Source organism: Triticum aestivum, chromosome 1D (genome assembly GCF_018294505.1).
Source record: "Triticum aestivum cultivar Chinese Spring chromosome 1D, IWGSC CS RefSeq v2.1, whole genome shotgun sequence".
NCBI classification, from domain to species: Eukaryota; Viridiplantae; Streptophyta; class Magnoliopsida; order Poales; family Poaceae; genus Triticum; species Triticum aestivum.
In genome coordinates this window covers 39,138,162-39,155,422 of record NC_057796.1, presented here as the reverse complement: position 1 = coordinate 39,155,422, position 17,261 = coordinate 39,138,162, and the positions used below count along the sequence as shown (strand labels likewise).

General features: G+C 46.8%; 1 protein-coding gene across 1 annotated transcript; it reads left to right on the top strand.

Annotated features, from left to right (window-relative positions):
- Positions 1-12,791: 12,791 nt before the first annotated feature.
- LOC123180134 (protein SENSITIVITY TO RED LIGHT REDUCED 1) lies at positions 12,792-17,261 on the top strand. Its single transcript, XM_044592102.1, has one exon. It carries the CDS (start codon positions 12,842-12,844, stop codon positions 13,721-13,723), a length of 882 nt encoding a protein of 293 aa, XP_044448037.1. The 5' UTR covers positions 12,792-12,841; the 3' UTR covers positions 13,724-17,261.

The window sequence follows — 17,261 nt, the reverse complement described above, 5'->3', positions numbered from 1 at the left end:
ACTTCACAAAACATTCCATGAAAGAAACTTGTTTCCGCCCTACCAATTTATGAGTGAACGTGGCATCACCTCGGTTCAAAAGAGGTGGTTGTTCATCCAACAAGAATGCAACAAGTATTGTGCCGCACTTGAGAGCGTTGAAGCACGTCCCGTGAGTGGTCTTGGCATTGGGGACATGGTATGGTCTCTTATCTTTCGTTGCCATGGCCGTGACTTCGGCCTTCTATATGTTTGCATGTCCAATTGTTGTTGATCGTGTAGGCATTTCAATCTTTGGAAGCATTCAAGGCCCGACACAATGACAAGCCATTCACTCTTACGCATTGTCGGACGATCATCAATAATTGCCCTAAGTTCAAAGATCAATACCGCGAACTTCAAAAGAAGAGAGGCAAGAAGACGGTCACGTTGGCCGAAGGTGGAGATGGTGAGGCGTTGAATAGGCCGAGGGGCAAGACCAACTCCAAGATGGACGACAAGCGTGATGCGGCATCCTTTGCCTGGCATGAGACTTTGCACGGCATGATGTCTCAAAAGGAAGTGAGGGGTGAGAAAAAGCGACAAGGCAAGGCGGAGCAAATGAAGCAATACCTGGAGCTTCAAACGAAGAAGCTTGAGTTGGAGGAGGCGGCCAAGAAGAGGAAGATCGACATGGAGGAGGCGTCCCGGCAGAGGCAGCTTGACATCGAGGCCGCCAATGCCACAACCAAAGCAAAGGAGGTGACGCTAGAGATCATGAGCGCCAACTTGAGCAAGATGAGCGAGAAGACGAGGAGCTGGTTCGAGGCCTGGCAGAAGGAGATGTTTGTTGGGGAACGTAGCAGAAATTCAAAATTTTCTACGCATCACCAATATCAATCTATGGAGTAATCTAGCAACGAGGGGAAGGGGAGTGCATCTACATACCATTGTAGATCGCGATGCGGAAGCGTTGCAAGAACGCGGATGAAGGAGTCGTACTCGTAGCGATTCAGATCGCGGTTGATTCCGATCTAAGCGCCGAACCACAGCGCCTTCGCGTTCAACACACGTGCAGCCCGGTGACGTCTCCCACGCCTTGATCTAGCAAGGAGAGAGGGAGAGGTTGGGGAAGACTCCGTCCAGCAGCAGCACGACGGTGTGGTGGTGATGGAGGAGCGTGGTCCCGCAGGGCTTCGCCAAGCACCGCGAGAGACGAGGAGGGAGAGGGGTAGGGCTGCGCCAAGAGAGAGATGTTCTCGTGTCTCTGGCAGCCCCAAAACCCCCACTATATATAGGGGAGGGGGAGGGGCTGCGCCCCCATCTAGGGTTTCCCCCCAAGGGGCGCGGCCAGCCCTAGATGGGACTTGGAGGGGCGGCCAAGGGGGGAGAGAGGGGGGCGCACCACTAGGTGGGCCTTAGGCCCATCTGAGCCTAGGGTTTCCCCCTTCCCCCTTCCCTGCGCCTTGGGCCTCTTGTAGGGGGGCGCACCAGCTCACCTGGGGCTGGTCCCCTCCCACACTTGGCCCACGCAGCCCTCTGGGGCCGGTGGCCCCACCTGGTGGACCCTCGGGACCCTCCCGGTGGTCCCGGTACGTTACCGATAGCACCCGAAACCTTTCCGGTGACCAAAACAGGACTTCCCATATATAAATCTTTACCTCCGGACCATTCCGGAACTCCTCGTGACGTCCGGGATCTCATCCGGGACTCTGAACAACATTCGGTAACCACGTATATCTATTCCCTATAACCCTAGCGTCATCGAACCTTAAGTGTGTAGACCCTACGGGTTCGGGAACCATGCAGACATGACCGAGACGTTCTCCGTCCAATAACCAACAGCGGGATCTGGATACCCATGTTGGCTCCCACATGTTCCACGATGATCTCATCGGATGAACCATGATGTCGGGGATTCAATCAATCCCGTATACAATTCCCTTTGTCTACCGGTATGGTACTTGCCCAAGATTCGATCGTCGGTATCCCGATACCTTGTTCAATCTCGTTACCGGCAAGTCTCTTTACTCGTTCCATAACACATCATCCCGTGATCAACTCCTTGGTCACATTGTGCACATAATGATGATGTCCTACCGAGTGGGCCCAGAGATACCTCTCCGTTTACACGGAGTGACAAATCCCAGTCTCGATTCGTGCCAACCCAACAGACACTTTCAGAGATACCTGTAGTGCACCTTTATAGCCACCCAGTTACGTTGTGACGTTTGGTACACCCAAAGCATTCCTACGGTATCCAGGAGTTGCACAATCTCATGGTCTAAGGAAATGATACTTGACATTAGAAAAGCTCTTAGCAAACGAACTACACGATCTTGTGCTAGGCTTAGGATTGGGTCTTGTCCATCACATCATTCTCCTAATGATGTGATCCCGTTATCAACGACATCCAATGTCCATGGTCAGGAAACCGTAACCATCTATTGATCAACGAGCTAGTCAACTAGGGGCTTACTAGGGACATGGTGTTGTCTATGTATCCACACATGTATTTGAGTTTCCTATCAATACAATTTTAGCATGGATAATAAACGATTATCATGAACAAGGAAATATAATAATAACCAATTTATTATTGCCTTTAGGGCATATTTCCAACAGTCTCCCACTTGCACTAGAGTCAATAATCTAGTTCACATCGCCATGTGATTAATACCCAAGAGTTTACCGGAGTCAATAATCTAGTTCACATCACCATGTGATTGTAATGAATCCAACACCCATGGGGTTTGTTCATATCTTGCTTGTGAGAGAGGTTATTAGTCAACGGGTCTGAACCTTTCAGATCCGTGTGTGCTTTACGAATATCTATGTCATCTTGTAGATGCAGCTACCACGCGCTACTTGGAGCTATTCCAAATAACTGCTCTACTATACAAATCCGGTTTACTACTCAAGAGTCATCTGGATTAGTGTCAAAGTTCGCATCGACGTAACCCTTTACGACGAACTCCTTTCCACCTCCATAATCGAGAAAATTCCTTAGTCCACTAGATACTAAGGATAAGTTCAACCGCTGTCATGTGATCCATTCCCGGATCACTATTGTACCCCTTGACCAACTCATGGCAAGGCACACTTCATGTGCGGTACACAACATAACATACTGTATAGCCTACGTCTAAAGCATAGGGGACGACCTTCGTCCTTTCTCTCTCTTCTGCTGTGGTCTGGTCTTGAGTCTTACTCAATACTCACACCTTGTAACACAGCCAAGAACTCCTTCTTTGCTGATCTATTTTGAACTTCTTCAAAAACTTGTCACGGTATGTATTCATTTGAAAGTACTATTAAGCGTTTTTTATCTATCCTTATAGATCTTAATGCTCAATGTTCAAGTAGCTTAATCCAGGTTTTCCATTGAAAAACACTTTTCAAATAACCCTATATGCTTTCCCAGAAATTCTACATCATCTCTGATCAACAATATGTCAACAACATATACTCATCAGGAATTCTATAGTGCTCCCACTCACTTCTTTGGAAATACAAGTTTCTCATAAACTTTGTATAAACCCAAAATCTTTGATCATCTCATCAAAGCGTACATTCCAACTCCAAGATGCTTACTCCAGTCCTTAGAAGGATTGCTGGAGCATTGCATACTTGTTAGCATCTTTCAGGATTGACAAAACCTTCTGGTTGTATCACATACAACCTTTCCTTACGAAAACTGGTAAGGAAACTTGTTTTGACATCCATCTGCCAGATTCCATAAATGCAGCTAATGCTAACATGATTCCGATGGACTTAAGCATCGCTACGGATGAGAAAATCTCATCGTAGTCAACTCCTTGAACTTGTGAAAATACTCTTTGCCACAAGTCGGGCTTCATAGACGGTAACATTACCGTCCACGTCCGTCTTCTTCTTAAAGATCCATTTATCTCAATGGCTTGCCGATCATCGGGCAAGTTCACCAAAGTCCATGCTTTGTTCTGATACATGGATCCTATCTCGGATTTCATGGCTTCTAACCATTTGTCGGAATATGGGCCCACCATCACTTCTCCATAGCTCGTAGGTTCAGTATTGTCTAACAACATGATATCTAAGACATGATTACCGTACCACTCAGGAGTAGTACATATCCTTGTCGACCTACGAGGTTTGGTAGCGACTTGATCCGAAGTTTCATGATCACTATCAAAAGCTTCCACTTCAATTGGTGTAGGTGCCACAGGAACAACTTCCTGTGCCCTGCTACACACTAGTTGAAGTGATGGTTCAATAACCTTATCAAGTCTCCACCATCCTCCCACTCAATTCTTTCGAGAGAAACTTTTCCTCGAGAAAGGACTCGTTTCTAGAAGCAATTACTTTTGCTTCCAGATCTGAAATAGGAGGTATACCCAACTGTTTTGAGTATTCTATGAAGATGTATTTATCCGCTTTGGGTTCGAGCTTATTAGCCTGAAACTTTTTCACATAAGCATCGCAGCCCCAAACTTTTAAGAAACGACAACTTAGGTTTCTCTAAACGGTGTCGTCTCAACGGAATTGCGTGGTGCCCCTTTTAAAGTGAATGCGGTTGTCTCTAATGCCTAACCCATAAACGATAGTGGTAAAGAGACATCATGGTATGCACCATATCCAATAGGGTGCAGTTATGATGTTCGGACACACCATCACATTGTGGTGTTCCAGGCGGTATTAATTGTGAAACACTTTCCACAATGTCTTAATTGTGTGCCAAACTCGTAACTCAGATATCTTTATGATCATATCATAGACATTTTATTCTCTTGTCACGACGATCTTCAACTTCACTCTGAAATTACTTGAACCTTTCAATAATTCAGACTTGTGTTTCATCAAGTAAATATTCTCAGCATCTACTCAAATCATCTGTGAAGTAAGAACATATCGATATCCACTGCGTGCCTCAGCACTCATTGGACTGCACACATCAAATGTATTACTTCCAACAAGTTGCTCTCTTGTTCCATCTTACTGAAAACGAGGCCTTTCAGTCATCTTGCCCATGTGGTATGATTTGCATGTCTCAAGTGATTCAAAATCAAGTGAGTCCAAACAATCCATCTGCATGGAGTTTCTTCATGTATATATACCAATAGACATGGTTCGCATGTCTCAATCTTTTCAAAAACGAGTGAGTCCAAAGATCCATCTACATGGAGCTTCTTCATGCGTTCTATACCAATATGACTCAAATGGCAGTGCCACAAGTATGTGGTACTATCATTACTATTTTATATCTTTTGGCACGAACATGTGTATCACTGCGATCGAGATTCATTTTAGGTGCAAGACCATTGAAGGTATTATTCAAATAAACAGAGTAACCATTATTCTCCTTAAGTGAATAACCGTATTGCGATAAACATAATCCAATCATGTTTATGCTCAACGCAAACACCAAATAACAATTATTTAGGTTTAACACCAATCTCGATGGTAGAGGGAGCATGCGATGCTTGATCACATCAACCTTGGAAACACTTCCAACACATATCATCATCTCACCTTTAGCTAGTCTCCGTTTATTCCGCAGCTTTTATTTCGAGTTACTAACACTTAGCAACCGAACCGGTATCTAATACCCTGGTGCTGCTAGGAGTACTAGTAAAGTACACATTCATATAATGTATATCCAATATACTTTTGTCGACCTTGCCTGCCTTCTCATCTACCAAGTATCTAGGGTAGTTCTGTTTCAGTGACCGTTCCCCTCATTACAGAAGCACCTAGTCTCGGGTTTGGGTTCAACCTTGGGATTCTTCACTAGAGCAGCAAATGATTTGCTGTTTCATGAAGTTTCCCTTTTGCCCTTGCCCTTCTAGAAACTAGTGGTTTTACTAACCATCAAGAATTGATGCTCCTTCTTGATTTCTACTTTCGCGGTGTCAAACATCGCGAGTTGCTCAAGGATCATCATGTCTATCCCTGATATGTTATAGTTCATCACGAAGCTCTAATAGCTTGGTGGCAGTGACTATGGAGAACCATCATTGTCTCATCTGGAAGATTAACTCCCACTCGATTCAAGAGATTGTGGTACTCAGACAATCTGAGCACATGCTCAACGACTGAGCTTTTCTCCCTTAGTTTGCAGGCTTAAGAAATGTGTCAGGGGTCTCATACCTCTTGACGTGGGCACTAGTCTGAAATCCCAATTTCAGTCTTCGGAACATCTCATATGTTCTGTGACGTTTCAAAACGTCTTTGGTGCCACAATTTTAAACTGTTAGCATTACGCACTGAACTATCACGTAGTCATCAAAACGTGTATGCCAGATGTTTCGCAACATCTACAAACGACGCTGAGGTTCAGCACACTGAGCGGTGCATTAAGGACATAAGCCTTCTGTGCAGCAATGAGGACAATCCTCAGTACACGGACCCAGTCCGCATAATTGCTACTATCAACTTTCAACTAAATTTTCTCTAGGAACATATCTTAAACAGTAGAACTAAAGCGTAAGCTATGACATAATTTGCAAAGACCTTTTGACTATGTTCATGATAATTAAGTTCATTTGATTATTCAATGAACTCCCACTCAGATAGACATCCCTCTAGTCACCTAAGAGATACATGATCCGAGTCAAACTAGGCCGTGTCCGATCATCACGTGAGACGGACTAGTCATCATCGGTGAACATCTCCATGTTGATCGCATCTACTATACGACTCATGTTCGACCTTTCGATCTCTTGTGTTCCGAGGCCATGTCTGTACATGCTAGGCTCGTCAAGTCAACCTAAGTGGTTCGCATGTGTTCCGAGGCCATGTCTGTACATGCTAGGCTCGTCAACACCCGTTGTATTCGAACGTTAGAATCTATCACACCCGATCATCACGTGGTGCTTCGAAACAACGAACCTTCGCAACGGTGCACAGTTAGGGGGAACACGTCTCTTGAAATTTTAGTGAGGGATCATCTTATTTATGCTACCGTCATTCTAAGCAAATAAGATGTAAACATGACAAACATCACATGCAAATCATAAGGTGACGTGATATGGCCAATATCATCTTGCGCCTTTGATCTCCATCTTCGAGGTGCGGCATGATCACCTTCGTCACTGGCATGACACCATGATCTCCATCATCATGATCTCCATCATCGTGTCTTCATGAAGTTGTCTCGCCAACTATTACTTCTACTACTATGGCTAACGGTTAGCAATAAAGTAAAGTAATTACATGGCGTTTTCATTGACACGCAGGTCATACAATAAATTAAGACAACTCCTATAGCTCCTGCCAGTTGTCATACTCATCGACATGCAAGTCGTGATTCCTATTACAAGAACATGATCAATCTCATACATCACATATATCATTCATCACATCCTTTTGGCCATATCACATCACATAGCATACCCTGCAAAAACAAGTTAGACGTCCTCTAATTGTTGTTGCATGTTTTACGTGGCTGCTATGGGTTTCTAGCAAGAACGTTTCTTACCTACGCAAAAGCCACAACGTGATATGCCAATTTCTATTTACCGTTCATAAGGACCCTTTTCATCGAATCCGATCCGACTAAAGTGGGAGAGACAGACACCCGCTAGCCACCTTATGCAACTAGTGCATGTCAGTCGGTGGAACCTGTCTCACGTAAGAGTACGTGTAAGGTCGGTCCGGGCCGCTTCATCCCACGATGCCGCCGAATCAAGATAAGACTAGTAACGACAAGTAAATTGACAAAATCGACGCCCACAACTACTTTGTGTTCTACTTGTGCATAGAAACTACGCATAGACCTAGCTCATGATGCCACTGTTGGGGAACGTAGCAGAAATTCAAAATTTTCTACGCATCACCAAGATCAATCTATGGAGTAATCTAGTAACGAGGGGAAGGGGAGTGCATCTACGTACCATTGTAGATCGCGATGCGAAAGCGTTGCAAGAACGCGGATGAAGGAGTCGTACTCGTAGCGATTCAGATCGCGGTTGATTCCGATCTAAGCGCCGAACCATGGCGCCTCAGCGTTCAACACACGTGCAGCCCGGTGACGTCTCCCACGCCTTGATCCAGCAAGGAGAGAGGGAGAGGTTGGGGAAGACTCCGTCCAGCAGCAGCACGACGGCGTGGTGGTGAAGGAGGAGCGTGGCAATCCCGCAGGGCTTCGCCAAGCACCGCGAGAGACGAGGAGGGAGAGGGGTAGGGCTGCGCCAAGAGAGAGATGTTCTCGTGTCTCTGGCAGCCCCAAAACCCCCACTATATATAGGGGAGGGGGAGGGGCTGCGCCCCCATCTAGGGTTCCCCCCCAAGGGGTGCGGCCAGCCCTAGATGGGACTTGGAGGGGCGGCCAAGGGGGGAGAGAGGGGGGCGCACCACTAGGTGGGCCGTAGGCCCATCTGAGCCTAGGGTTTCCCCCTTCCCCCCTTCCCTGCGCCTTGGGCCTCTTGTGGGGGGCGCACCAGCTCACCTGGGGCTGGTCCCCTCCCACACTTGGCCCACGCAGCCCTCTGGGGCCGGTGGCCCCACCTGGTGGACCCCCGGGACCCTCCCGGTGGTCCCAGTACGTTACCGATAGCACCCGAAACCTTTCCGGTGACCAAAACAGGACTTCCCATATATAAATCTTTACCTCCGGACCATTCCGGAACTCCTCGTGACGTCCGGGATCTCATCCGGGACTCCGAACAACATTCGGTAACCACGTATATCTATTCCCTATAACCCTAGCGTCATCGAACCTTAAGTGTGTAGACCCTACGGGTTCGGGAACCATGCAGACATGACCGAGACGTTCTCCGGCCAATAACCAACAGCGGGATCTGGATACCCATGTTGGCTCCCACATGTTCCACGATGATCTCATCGGATGAACCACGATGTCGGGGATTCAATCAATCCCGTATACAATTCCCTTCGTCTACCGGTATGGTACTTGCCCGAGATTCGATCGTCGGTATCCCGATACCTTGTTCAATCTCGTTACCGGCAAGTCTCTTTACTCGTTCCGTAACACATCATCCCGTGATCAACTGCTTGGTCACATTGTGCACATAATGATGATGTCCTACCGAGTGGGCCCAGAGATACCTCTCCATTTACACGGAGTGACAAATCCCAGTCTTGATTCGTGCCAACCCAACAGACACTTTCAGAGATACCTGTAGTGCACCTTTATAGCCACCCAGTTACGTTGTGACGTTTGGTACACCCAAAGCATTCCTACGGTATCCGGGAGTTGCACAATCTCATGGTCTAAGGAAATGATACTTGACATTAGAAAAGCTCTTAGCAAACGAACTACACGATCTTGTGCTAGGCTTAGGATTGGGTCTTGTCCATCACATCATGCTCCTAATGATGTGATCCCGTTATCAACGACATCCAATGTCCATGGTCAGGAAACCGTAACCATCTATTGATCAACGAGCTAGTCAACTAGAGGCTTACTAGGGACATGGTGTTGTCTATGTATCCACACATATATTTGAGTTTCCTATCAATACAATTTAGCATGGATAATAAACGATTATCATGAACAAGGAAATATAATAATAACCAATTTATTATTGCCTCTAGGGCATATTTCCAACAATGTTCGACACCGACGACCTGAACTAGGTGGTCTGTTCGGCCGTGGCCGTTCTTTTTGGAGGTTGGCATGGGTGTCGGCTGTTGGCTGTGTGCCGGCGACAAACCTACTCATTTTGGAGGTTGGCTGTGTTGCCGGCCGCTGGTTGTGTTGCCGGCGACAAAACTATTCATTTTGAAGGCTGGGTGTGTTGCCGACCGCTGGCTGTATTGCCGGCGAGGTCGTGTAGGCTGGTTGTGTTGCCAGCGTGAACTAGGGCCGCTGGCATGAACTACGAGTCGTGGTTATTCGAATATTTGCGTTTGAAAAAAGGTGGCGGACATGATACAGCCAAAGGATGCGTCCGCGCATTGGACGCACGGCCACCGCATCCCAGAAATGGCCCGGACATGACCCGATTGCCTGCCCCAAACGGACAGAATCCGGGCCAAACGGACGTCCGTTCGGGGTCGTGCGCTGGAGTTGGCCTAACACCCTTCACCGATTTAGCCTTCGCATTCGTGGAGTGGGCCGAGGCGTTCCCACAGCACACTCCCACTTCAAATCTCTCTTTCTTTCTTGCGAGAGGAAGAGTGAGAAGAGAGAGAGGTCTGGGTCACGCTCCTAGTTCAAATCATTCTTGAGAGAGGGAGGGGGGAGGGTTGGGTCTTTTTACTGATTTATTGTGAGGCCTTGCGAGTTCTTCAATCCAGGTCGGTTCAACCCTAAAGCATACTGCTCTTTGCTGGTCTTGTTTTCAGTCGATTCGTCAGTTTTTTTCTACTCCATCTTGAAAATGGAGGGGGTTTGGGGGTAGAACAGAGCACGAATAATGCCTGAATCATTTGTCATGGGCCACTGTGCCCACTTGATGGAGCGCAAGAAGAACGGACAAGAAGACTGGGTCAAATTGGTTAAGAAGAAGAACGGGCAATGCTCTTCATTTTTTTTTGGAACAATGGCAGAGTCCAAAAGGACCCCAAACTTTATTTGAAGCCAGAGCAATAAGATACACAACAAACTAAAAATTTCAAAGCAACCCCTGAAATATGCGGAAAGGACCCCAAAGATCTGAAGAGGAACACAATCAGGTCCAAGCCACTCCCGATCGACTCCAAACTCGCCGACGCTGGGGACATCACCACTTGGTCCGACGAGTTCTTCACTGCAGCAAGCCATAAACATCGAGTTAGAGTAGCACTGCCTCCCATGTACTCCCTCTGTTTCAAAATAGATGACCCAGCTTTATACTAACTTTGTACTAAAGTTAGTATAAAATTAGGTCATCTATTTTAGAACTGAGGGAGTAGCTTCAAGGCTAGGAGGAGGAGGTTTGGCCAGCCTTCAGCCAGAGGATTCGGTGGCGCGGCGACGCTGCAAGTCGGCTGACCGCCTAGAGCGCCAAAGCTCAAGCACCATGGATGATTTCCTCTAGAACCAGTCGCAAGAACCGCCTTCATACCAGCCCCTATCAACTTGACCACCACCATGGTGACTGTCGTCGGCGAAAGCGAGCGAAAGGGATTCTTGCATACCAGGGGAGACATCGAGCTTATTTCCGAGGATCCTAGCGCGCCTCCTTCTAGCAGCAGTGAGCCAAGTGCCAACTGCCGCCACCAACAAGAGCGTCACGAGGAACCACCGAACGCGACTCGGGGCACGAAGTTCTTCATGTACGTTTGAGATCGGTCATCTATGAACAGTACAATCGAAGTCGCTCGTACATACGAGCATACACTCATCCCTATGAACGCACGCACACACATACTATCCCTATGAGTACTTTCGATAGACTAAGCGGACATAACATCTTCAGATTTTATGAAGTCATCACAGGCGCCTCGTAGTCGACATGAGCATCTCTTCCACTAAACGAACATCGTCGGAAGCTTGAAATAAATTCAGAAATAATACAAGCACCAATGTAAAAAAACAAAGACCATCCAGGACTAGCCTTTGAAGGTATACTAGCACATATGCCCGTGCGTTGCAACGGAAAAAAATGATTTTTTTTGTGCAAGCATAATTTTCTCACAGCACCTGATTCACTATAAAGAACATGCTGCAACGCATCACCCTTCTACAAAACGAACATAAAAAGATACGATGCAATTTAGTCGTGTTTATATTTTATTTGCGGTGCATAATCTCTCACTGATTCCATTTAAGTATAATTTTTTAATGTCATTTAAGTATAATCCTTCCTTTAATTACCATAAAGTCCTCACCCGTTTTTGTCGGGAATAAAATCCTTCCTTTTTCTAATTTAGTAGCGCCAACACATTGAAGCCTACATATCCTTTCTTTTTACCTCAAATCCTTCATGTAGAATTTATTAAAACCACAATCTTTCTTTTAGTTATTCCACCGGTTTACCCGTAATCCTTTTTTAATTAGGCACATCCGTTTAAATATTTTATTTAAGCCCACAATCCTACCTTTAATTAGCTCATTCGTTTAATTAGCTCGCCCTAAACATGATGACTGCCACTTGTATATTTAGAGTGAGTTGAGATTAGTAAATGTGAAAGGCGCATAGGTCATTGGTTGTTACATCGAAAAGCCAGACAGAAGGTCCTGTGTCCAATTCCCACAATGCTAATTTATTTTGACCCAATTATTTTTCGCGGTCTCCATGAAAGCCCATAAAAAACCCATCAACATACAAGTACCTGGCCCAGATCGCTTAGCATGTATACGAGCCAACAGTACGAACTTTAGCGTGCACTCAAACTAAACGAAGAAAAGGACTAAACCAAACCAAGAATACCTATTCCCTTTAATAGTAGGTATAGAAGTACGAAACTTTTGCGTGCACTCAAACCAAATGAAGAAAAGGACTAAACCAAACCAAGAATACCTATTCCCTTTAATAGTAGGTATAGATATAGATAGATATAGATTTTTATAAAAGAAAATCTTTAAGCACTACGCGTCACCTCCGGGACTCAAACGCGGGTTCTAAGATTTGAACCCTGATGGGCTGGGGAAGCTTGATTGGTTTGATGCCAGAAATTGGCAAATGCCAAATATTGGTTATTTACTTGCCAACCATCTAAGAGATGCCAGTTTTTGGCAACTTTTGATATTGCCAATTGTTGGCTCACCAAATATTGACAATGGCAAATATTGGCATCAAACCAATTATCCTCTACTGTCCTGGTAACCATCACCGAATGTTTTCTAAAAAAAACCACAGGAATGTTGTAGTAGCACTAATAATCGGCCCGTCTCTTAAAAAAAAAAACTAATCGGCCCGTCTCGTATTTGAATATCTGGACCGTCCAGTCTTGCCATTAGACGGCCTCCATCCACCATCTTCTTCTCAACCCCGAACCCCCAAGCCCCCAACCCATGGCCGCCGCCGCCGCGGTCGCTGTCGCCACTGGCGCCGACTGGACCGTCGTCCGCCGGCGTGGCGGCCGCCGCAGGGGAGACGCCACGGTCACCACCTCCCACCTCGACGCCCCGCCGCCACTCCCGTTGACCCCGATCCCCTGGGCGCCCTCCGACCCTTCCCTCGATCCGGCCCGCGTCTCCCGCCTCCTCGACCGCGCCCGCGCCGCGATCTCCCGTGTCGAGGCATCCCGCCTCTATCGCCGCCTCCTCCTCCCCGACTCCCCGCTCTGCTGCCGTCTCGCCTCGCTCGGCCCCGCCCGCCTCTCCCTCCTCGGCGTCGGCAGCTTCGAGTCCTCCCCGGCCGCGCGCCTCCAGCTCGCGCTCGCGGCCCTCCTCCGCCGCGACCTCCTCGCGGGCGCCTCCGCCACGGCCGACCTCTTCGACCCCGTCCTCTCCTCTGTTGAGTGCGCCGTCGCCGTCGCCCTCGGCTTCGCCGTCCCGAGCCTCGACGACGGGTGCGGCCGCCGCGTGGAGGAGCCCACCCTCTTGTACATGCCCCACTGCGAGGCGTCGCTCTACGACGCGCTGCTCGCGGCCAACTGGGAGCCCCGCGCTCAGCTCCGCCGCGTCTGCGTGCTCGGCAACAGCTTCCGGCGGTACGCTCTGCAGGCGGAAGAGAACCGCTCGGGGCCCGCCGCCAAGGCCAATCTTGTCCTCAAGGCAGGGCGGTTCGCGTGGGAGCAGCGGATCGACGAGGCCGGGGATGTGGACGACGAGGACTGGTTCGCCCGTGCGTTCAACGAGACGAGCTGGCATTTCTTCGAGGTGGACGAGGACGTCGACCAGAGGACGGAGATAAGTTCCCAAGCTTTGTCCTTTGAGAAATTATCACTGTAACCCAATGTTTTACTTGCTTCGAGATGCATTTAGAGATTCAGGGTTGGCATCTTCACACAATTTGTTACTGCAATTCTGTGATTGTATACTATAGTATTTGATTAGAGATGAATTCACAAATTCGGAGTTAGCATCTGAGCATAATTTATCACTGTAATTCTATGATTGTATTACTTGATTGGAGATATATTCAAAGATTCAGAGTTGGCATCTTAATGAAATTCATCACAGTAATTCTTTGATTATATACTATTACCTCCGTCCCACAGGAGTTGTCCTAGATTTATTTAGACAAATCTAAGACAACTAATTTGGGATGGAGGGAGCACTTGATTGGAGACAAATTCATAGATTCAGAGTTGGCATTTAACACTATAATTCTATGATCGTATTACTTGATTAGAGATGCATTCCAAGATTCAGAGTTGGCATCTTAACGAAATTTGGAGTTTACTTTATCTTCATTTGCATTGAACAAGAACGAAAGCTGCGCGGATTTGTATTTCTGAATTTAGACATTGAGTCCCCACATTACTGGCTGTGACCCAATTTCCAGTGTCCTGCGAGGTTTATTGGTTGATTGATATGGGAAATGGGTACTCTGTCCTAGAACATAACCTGTAAGGCTGCTTCTTCTGTAGGACATTTTTTTATCTGTTGTAGCTTGCAGATTTCATTAAAAGGGAACCATTAAGGTTCAGTACGAACCACTTGCTCAGAATGCAAGGAGAAATATCACACATGATCTAAGGTGAACACTGAGCAGCCTGCTGTCCTATAACATTCAGAAAGGTAAAGGCAGATTGGTTTGCCACTCACATAACCAAAAGAAATCCGTAGGAACCCCCAGGATCTATTTATCTTTCTATTTCCATGAGCCATATATAGCATCATAATATTCTGAATTCTCAACTAATTTAACTAATCTCTCCTGAGCTCATTCTATACATGTGACTGAAAATTAGCTGTGATCTTTACATAACGGGATCCCGCCCCTTCCATTGGTCAAAACCCTCACAGACCACCATCTTCAGCCCTCCAGATCCTAGTTGGAGATCATCGCGCACATTGCAAGGACGATGCATTCAAAAGTTCAAAGTTCATATCTTAGCAAAATCTGGTGTTTACTTCATCGGTATTTCCGATGAAGAAGAATGAAACCACATCCATTGTCTTATCCTTGTCTCACTTGTAGGAATTCAGACACCGAATGATTCCCCGATCGCTGGCAGCGAACTGATGAATTGACAAGTAAACTATCAATGTGGCGTTGCATCTATCATTTTCAGGATGCTTGGGTGTCTCTGAGGTTAACTGACTTTTTTTCATCGGTGCTCCACTATAACTTGCATGCTCTATATACCCTCAGAACGTTACCTGTACGGCAGTGCCTTGAATATTCTTCTGTAGGACATTTTTGTGTTGTGCTCACCGGTTTCATTAAGGGAACCATGAAGGTTAATTACAAACCACTTGCCAAAAAATGCAAGGAGGAACATAGCGCTATACTGCTATCGTATACATCCGGGAAGCCGGAAAAGGTGGAGGCTGATTGGTTTTCCCCTCACCTAAGGAAAAGAAATCCCTTAGGCTTTGTTTGGTAGAAGTGGATTGGGGAGGTTTGGGGAGGGGGGGGATTTCAGAGGATTTGGTGAATCCCTTCCTTCCACCCAATCCCCTCGAAACCTCTTGAAAATCCCAAACCCCTCCAGCCACAAATCCTGTTTATATGAAAAACTTGTTTGGTTGGCAGGGATTATGAGCTATAGCAAGTAAAGAAAGTTAGTTTTGCCATTAAAAAAAAGAGACATGAAACAGAATAGTTGGCACATATTCAAATGCCCACCTCTCCTTGACTTATCCAGGTGATCAAAAGCTAGTACAACTACTGTACCATTAACGCTAACTTGTATAAGGTCCACTGTGAGGCTAACTTCTGCAATGAAAATGCACATAATATTCAACCTACAGAACACTGCCTTCTGAACTATTTCAGTCAACCAAAGAAGTTTGAGAGACCTTAAGCCTAACATCATTACAAATGGCAAGTCCCATGGCACTGTTTGGTTCAGAAGAGCAGAAAAATAAACAATCAGATCATCTCTCATCCAACACCATCATTCACAATTTTGTTCTTTCAACCAATGTGCTAACGAAGCATTGGCAACCATTAAAAAATTTAGTAAAGCAGTTCTATCATCTAAATCTGCTCCAAACTGAAGAATTGCAGCATCTAGTAGCCAACGGGCCTTCAAAACGGAGATGGACAAGAACAGTAGACCATGAGCTGGAAAGTTCTTAACTCCATGCGAGGAGGAAGAAGCCGTGTCCCTGGCCATGGCCCTAGGGTTTGCAGGGGAGGGGATGGAGAAGTGGAGAACAGGGAAGGATTCACTCGGGAAGATCCAGCGGAGGAGGACGCCGACGATCTGGCGGTCGCAGGGCGATGAAGATCCGGCGGCGGGGTTACTCCTCTCGGTGGCGGCGGGACGACGGTCTGTCTCGGTGCGTCTTGCCCGTCTCGTTCCCTACGGGTGCCCTCGAGGCTTGGAAGACGCGTGGATTGGAGGGGACCGAAGGGGGGTCGAAGGGGTTGGGCTGTGCAAACCCCGTGAAACAAATGGGCCGACGAGGATTAGTGAGGTTTCTGGGCCCCGTGAGGTTAATCCTCTAGAAACCCTGTCGATCCGCTTGTACCAAACGAGGCCTTAAGAACCCCCAGGTTGTTTTTCCTATTTCTGGTAACTACAGCATAATGTTCTTGAATTCTCCACTGATTTAACCTTCATATCTCCCGAGCACATTCTATTCCTGTGACTGAAGATCAGATCTGATCTTCACATACCCATCAATCAAAGGCCTTTGATGGTCACCATCGCCAGCCTTCCAGATCCCAATTGGAGAACTCCAATGGAAAATCGAGTACAGATCGCACGAATTGGGCCATCTGGTGATTTTTTAAGTGGTGGCATAAACACCTAACCTGTTGAGGACTCCACGACAAACACAATTGTGCGAGAGAACAAGGAGCAAACGTATAAACTTAGAAGAGCTTCAAATAACTCCATATAATGTCGAAATGGGCTACTAAAACAATAGATGCTGAATAGAATCACAGAGGGCTGAAGACATGTGGTGCATCTTCTGCTGCTCTATGTACATCCCCGCTTTAAAACAGATTATCTTGCCAAGAATGGTGCTTGGTATTTAACCAAAGCCCTCTTGTCACGGCAAGCCTGGCAACTAATACAACGTCCGGGCAGTTTATGCTTGCAGGTTCTGAAGGCGAGGTATGACCCGAACGATGTCATCATCTCCAGATAGGCCTGCTCCAAGCTGGGACTTAATCTTGAAGGCCTCCAGTTGCTCAAAAGATTCGTACCTTTGCTTGGAGGCTTCAGCACCAGGCCGGAATGGCCTCGGCAGCTATCCCAGCTTCAATGGGTGACGATGGTTATAAATTTCTAATGCAAAAGCCAGCGCGTCCTGTACAACGGTACATGAATCCCGTCGATTTCTCTGATATTTTTCTGAATCC